The sequence below is a fragment of the Gopherus flavomarginatus genome, chromosome 3 (assembly GCF_025201925.1).
Source record: "Gopherus flavomarginatus isolate rGopFla2 chromosome 3, rGopFla2.mat.asm, whole genome shotgun sequence".
Lineage (NCBI taxonomy): Eukaryota > Metazoa > Chordata > Testudines > Testudinidae > Gopherus > Gopherus flavomarginatus.
The window spans coordinates 94,405,461-94,411,948 of record NC_066619.1 but is presented as its reverse complement, the minus strand read 5'-3'; the positions used below and the strand labels follow the sequence as shown (position 1 = coordinate 94,411,948).

The window sequence follows — 6,488 nt, the reverse complement described above, 5'->3', positions numbered from 1 at the left end:
GGGCAACAGGATTAAAACAAATAAAAGGAAGTTCTTCTTCATGCAGCACACAGTCAACTTGTAGAACTCCTTGCCTGAGGAGGTTGTGAAGGCTAGGACTATAACAAGATTTAAAAGCAAACTGGATAAATTCACTGAGGTGAAGTCCATTAATGGCTATTAGCCAGGATGGGTAAGGAATGGTATCCCTAGCCTCTGTTTGTCAGAGGATGGAGATGGATGGCAGGCGAGAGATCACTTGATCATTGCCTGTTAGGTTCACTTCCCCGGGGCACTTGACATTGGCCACTGTCGGTAGACAGGATACTGGGCTAGATGGACCTTTGGTCTGACCCGGGACGGCCGTTCTTATGTTCTGCATGGCACTGACACTAGTGTAAAGTGTAGATGTAGCTGTATTATGCTTGCAGTACTGCTGTTCCATCTGTACAACACACTACATGCCAGTTGCTTGACTGGCTGAGTTGAGAGAGAGCCATTAGAGAAAGGAATGCAGTCTTTTGATTCTCACTGTTTAATTCATTGTCATTTATCCATTTACATTTGTGTCTTTTTTTGGAAGTGGGGGTAATTTTTCACTGCGTTGCTGAATGTGAATATGTATTGGTGAAGCCATAAAGAGTGAGCTGTTGGGCAGCACCAAATAGGTTTGGGTATTAAACTCTTCTATTTTGGCTAGAAAAACAGAATTGGTGATTTAGGGCCCAAGTTTTAAGCTCTCAGTTCCATTGACTCAGCTCCTGCTCTCTCCCAGTGCCTTGTTCCACAGCTCTGTCTCTGAAAGGCAGAATTTAACCCTAAACTTATGATCCAGTGCAAGCTAGTGAAAATATATAGTTGGGAGAGGAGAAAAGAATTCTAGCTGCATACCACATATGGCTGAATGAAGAAGAAGAGAACAGAATATATATGATGTTTGTGCTTTTGCACCTGCAACTGCCATGGTTTGTAACTTGAGAGAAGAGCATGACTCTTGGAAATCAAGCCAAGAAAATAAATACCAGCTCCGCTATGCAGTTCAAGTGCAGTCAGAGCCAGATGAATCAAGATTGTTTCTGGGCATCATGACCATACTGAGTGCTGAAGGGGTATCATAAGGGAAGATTTCTGAGTCTGGCGCTCTTTATAGTGTGCGGCAAATGATTATATTCTTTGGCAGTCACTGTAGTAACATCAATCATGCTGAATTCTTTTAGTATTCTTATGGATTAAAATATCCTATTTATCCATTGGGATGAAGGACAGATACAAATAGAATGTAAGCTATTGAAAATGCAGTTTATCATGAATAATTGTCCATTTATTAGTATTATCAGCTCTTTTAATGCATCTCTACTTTTAGGGTGAAGAGAAAATAACCAAGGGCAGTTGAACGATAAGCTGTTAAGAAGTATCTCTTCCCTGTTACTTCTTCGAGCAGAGCGATCTCAATGACTCTACGTCCTGCAGAGAATGAAAATTCACAACTCCTAGCTGTGATACTTAGCATGGCCTCCTGTGGTGCTTTTCTCATGTCTATGGGATGCGTGGCAATCTGTCATTTTATAAAAGTTTGAAAATAGCCTCTTCATCATTAAAGAAACATTGTGTTTCACAGGGCAGTCAAATTGATGCACGTCTCAGGCAGCCCACCACATTCTCTTTGCTTCCTCCAGACATCCTCTCCCCACTTGTTTCAGCTTCCCCTACCTGCAGTTCTTTGCATTGGGAGGACAACTGATGTATATAATATTGTATCACTTTTTAAATATGCCTTGCCATCATGTTTGCTTTTCCATCAATCAGATGTTTTCACTGACACATTTTAAAAGCATGTTACAAGTGTATTCTAATTTTTAGAATAATAGACACAGAAAGACTTCTAAAACTGAGGCTTGTACATTGTACCACTTCAAGAAAATTGTGTATGCTACACGGTTACCTAAGCTTCATAGCAGGAAAGAAGAGAACATAAGAGATTATGAAAAAAACTAAGACACACAGGACCACATTCTTAAATGGGAATGGTGTGTGATGTATATAACACTAATCTCTTCCTCCATTTTGGGTTGCAGTCTGAGAATAAAGTAGAGTTTCTGAACTGAATAGAAATATGAATACCAGTTTGACCAGATCATCCTGATTCCCCAACACCCCCAAAGTGACTAATTAGGAAATATTTCTAAATTGGTTAGAATGTGTAACAAAGCAATTTCCACAAACTCCGTGTAAGCAGCTAATCAGATACATCAGCCTTTTTTCACTGAATTAAAGTGGGGAAAACTACTACATAGCCCTATTTTGGTTTTTTCTCCTGTCATCATGTTTTACTTTCAGTGTGGTAAGATTGTGGGGAGAAGGGGAAGAGAGTAAAGCGAGTGGACTCCATCCACAAGGAGAAAGACCGCATTAGAAACTGGAAAACTCATTATCTGGAGAGAGATCCTTGTTAGAAACTGTAGCATGGCAACAAGTTTTTCTCTTGACCTGCTGTGCCAGGAATAAAAAAGTTCCCTAGAAGTACTGGACAACCCGCAAGTTTCCACCGAGCTACAGAAACAGTAAAAGCCTCACTTAAAGCCCGTATTTTATTTTTTATTGTAAACTGTGTTAGCAGTAATTTACAAGTGTGCAGTGCTTCACTTTTATATCTACAGAGTAATCACAGAATATTTATAAGGTGTATGCAAAGGATCATTTTGTTTCCACATTTCAGAAAGAACAGAATTAATGAGTCCATATTTAACATTGGTAATCTATAAGACCAGCTCCAAACATATTGAAATCACCAAGAAACTTGTGCAGGAAACTCCAAGAAACTTATATATGAATATTGTGTTCTGCTTTTAAGATTCTTCAATGTATCACATATATAAACATGAGGTAGGTTTGTTTTTGTTTTTTTTTTAAAAAGCAACAAACGTCAACTTTGCAGAAAACCCAAAGCAAAAACCAACAACTTTTAATAGATATCAACAAAGCATTTCAGAACAAAGTAATGTGCTATGATGCAAATGTGAGCCCAAGCTAAATTTCAGTTTTTAAAAAATGGATGGAACTGCAACATTCCTATATCACACTGCTTGCATAAAATCTTTTATTACAGATATGTACAATTACAATCTGATTTTGCACAAGGACCAGCAAGCCCATTACTCTGAATAGGTTTTCAGTCTTATAGGTTACTTGGCTTGGTGAGAATCTTGTTTCTGTTTTTCATTTGCCATATAACAATATATTCTAGGCATACCTAAAAATAAAAATAGATAGGAGGGAACATAGGAGTTAAAATAAAACACAGTCTTTGATGGCTCTAATTGAATTAAGTAAATGAAATAATATCTATGTGGCTTTTCTGATTAGGCTATATATATAGCCAGAATGTCAGATGTAATAAAGACCCATGAGACAGGAAATACTGTGGGCCGGATCTTCAGCCAGTGTAAATCAAACTAGTGTTGTGGAACTAGGGTGATTTACACCAGCTGAGGATCTGGATCTGGGTTTGTATGAAAAGTAAAATAAAATACAAAGTCACCAGAATGCTATTGCATATGCTAAAATTTATATGGGAGGCCTTTTTTGCTCTCCTTGTTTACAGTTCTTGAGTTTGGTTCTCCATTGCCCTGCCTCCTGTGCAAAGGGAGTGAGAAATGCTACCAGATCAAAATGGTAGCATTTTACAGAGCCCAGGGGCTTTCAGAAATATCTACTCTTGCATATATAGTGGCTCATGGCTAAGTCTCTAGAGAGCGGGGCCAGAGCATAAGCAACATTGATCCTCAGGGACTGGTTTTGGGACCAATCTTATTTAATCTTTTTATTACTGACCTTGGCACAAAAAGTGGGAACGTGCTAATAAAGTTTGCGGATGACACAAAGCTGGGAGGTATTGCTAACACAGAGAAGGACCGGGATGTCATACAGGAAGATCTGGATGATCTTGTAAACTGGAGTAATAGTAGGATGAAATTTAACAGTGAAAAGTGCAAGGTCATGCATTTAGGGATTAATAACAAGAATTCTGGTTATAAATTAGGGACGCATCAGTTGGAAGTAACAGAGGAGGAGAAGGACCTCACAGTATTGGTTGATCACAGGATGACTATGAGCCGCCAATGTGATATGGCCGTTAAAAAAGCTAATGCGGTCTTGGGATGCATCAGGCGAGGTATTTCCAGTAAAGACAAGGAGGTGTTAATACCGTTATACAAGGCACTGGTGAGAGCTCATCTTGAATATTGTGTGCAGTTCTGGGCTCCCATGTTTAAGAAGGATGAATTCAAACTGGAACAGGTACAGAGAAGGGCTACTAGGATGATTAAAAGCATGGAACATCTGTCTTATGAAAGGAGACTCAAAGAGCTTGGCTTCATAGATTCATAGACTCTAGGACTGGAAGGGACCTCGAGAGGTCATCGAGTCCAGTCCCCTGCCCTCATGGCAGGACCAAACACTGTCTAGACCATCCCTGATGGACATTTATCTAACCTACTCTTAAATATCTCCAGAGATGGAGATTCCACAACCTCCCTAGGCAATTTATTCCAGTGTTTAACTACTCTGACAGTTAGGAGCTTTTTCCTAATGTCCAACCTAAATCTCCCTTGCTGCAGTTTAAGTCCATTGCTTCTTGTTCGATCATTAGAGGCTAAGGTGAACAAGTTTTCTCCCTCCTCCTTATGACACCCTTTCAGATACCTGAAAACTGCTATCATATCCCCCCTCAGTCTTCTCTTTTCCAAACTAAATAAACCCAATTCTTTCAGCCTTCCTTCATAGGTCATGTTCTCAAGACCTTTAATCATTCTTGCTGCTCTTCTCTGGACCCTCTCCAATTTCTCCACATCTTTCTTGAAATGCGGTGCCCAGAACTGGACACAATACTCCAGTTGAGGCCTAACCAGCGCAGAGTAGAGTGGAAGAATGACTTCTCGTGTCTTGTTTACAACACACCTGTTAATGCATCCCAGAATCACATTTGCTTTTTTTGCAACAGTATCACACTGTTGACTCATATTTAACTTGTGGTCCACTATGACCCCTAGATCTCTTTCTGCCATACTCCTTCCTAGACTGTCTCTTCCCATTCTGTATGTGTGAAACTGATTGTTCCTTCCTAAGTGGAGCACTTTGCATTTGTCTCTATTGAACTTCATCCTGTTTACCTCAGACTATTTCTCCAATTTGTCCAGATCATTTTGAATTTTGACCCTGTCCTCCAAAGCAGTTGCAATCCCTCCCAGTTTGGTATCGTCTGCAAACTTAATAAGCGTACTTTTTATGCCAACATCTAAGTCGTTGATGAAGATATTGAAAGAGCCGGTCCCAAAACAGACCCCTGAGCTTACCAAAATCCGCCTTCCTGAAATCCATTGTCTCTATTTTGCTATACTCCCTTCCACCCTTCCTTAGAATTGCAAGCTCTATGATTTCATGATCACTTTCACCCAAGCTTCCTTCTACTTTCAAATTCTCAACGAGTTCCTCCCTATTTGTTAAAATCAAGTCTAGAACAGCTTCCCCCCTAGTAGCTTTTTCAACCTTCTGAAATAAAAAGTTGTCTGTAATGCAGTCCAGGAACTTATTGGATAGTCTGTGCCCTGCGGTGTTATTTTCCCAACATATATCTGGATAGTTGAAGTCCCCCATCACCACCAAATCTTGGGCTTTGGATGATTTTGTTAGTTGTTTAAAAAAAGCCTCATCCACCTCTTCCACCTGGTTAGGTGGCCTGTAGTAGACTCCTAGCACAACATCACCCTTGTTTTTTACCCCTTTTATCCTAACCCAGAGACTCTCAACACTTCCGTCTCCTATGTCCATCTCCACCTCAGTCCAAGTGTGTACATTTTTAATATATAAGGCAACACCTCCTCCCTTTTTCCCGTCTATCCTTCCCGAGCAACCTATACCCATCCACACCAACATTCCAATCGTGTATTATCCCACCAAGTTTCAGTGATGCCAACAATGTCATAGTTGTTTAGCCTAACCAAAAGAAGGCTGAGGGGAGATATGATAGCTCTTTACAAAGATATCAGAGCGATAAATATCAGGGAGGGAGAGGAATTATTTAAGCTTAGTACCAATGTGGACCCAAGAACAAATGGCTGTAACCTGGACACTAGGAAGTTTAGACTTGAAATTAGACGAAGGTTTCTAACCATTAGAGGACTGAAGTTCTGGAATAGCCTTCCAAGGGGAGTAGTGGTGGCAAAAGACATATCTGGCTTCAAGACTAAACTTGATAAGTTTATGGAGGGGATGATATGACATAACCTAACTTTGGTAATTAATTGATCTTTGCTTATTAGCAGGTAAATATGCCCAATGGTCTGGGATGTTAGATGGGGTGGGATCTGAGTTACTACAGAGAATTCTTTCCTGGGTGCTGGCTGGTGAGTCTTGCCCACATGCTCACGGTTTAACTGATTGCCATATTTGGGGTCAGGAAGGAATCTTCCTCCAAGGCAGACTGGCAGAGGCCCTGGAGTTTTTCGCCTTCC

At 40.3% G+C, this 6,488-nt stretch overlaps 1 protein-coding gene across 1 annotated transcript in view; it reads right to left on the bottom strand.

Annotated features, from left to right (window-relative positions):
- Positions 1–2,531: 2,531 nt before the first annotated feature.
- LOC127046774 (histone-arginine methyltransferase CARM1-like) overlaps positions 2,532–6,488 on the bottom strand; it is a 129,299-nt gene continuing 125,342 nt past the window's right edge. The window contains 1 exon segment of the mRNA XM_050944286.1: positions 2,532–3,229. Within this exon segment, the coding sequence (XP_050800243.1) occupies positions 3,220–3,229 (10 nt within the window). The 3' untranslated portion in view covers positions 2,532–3,219.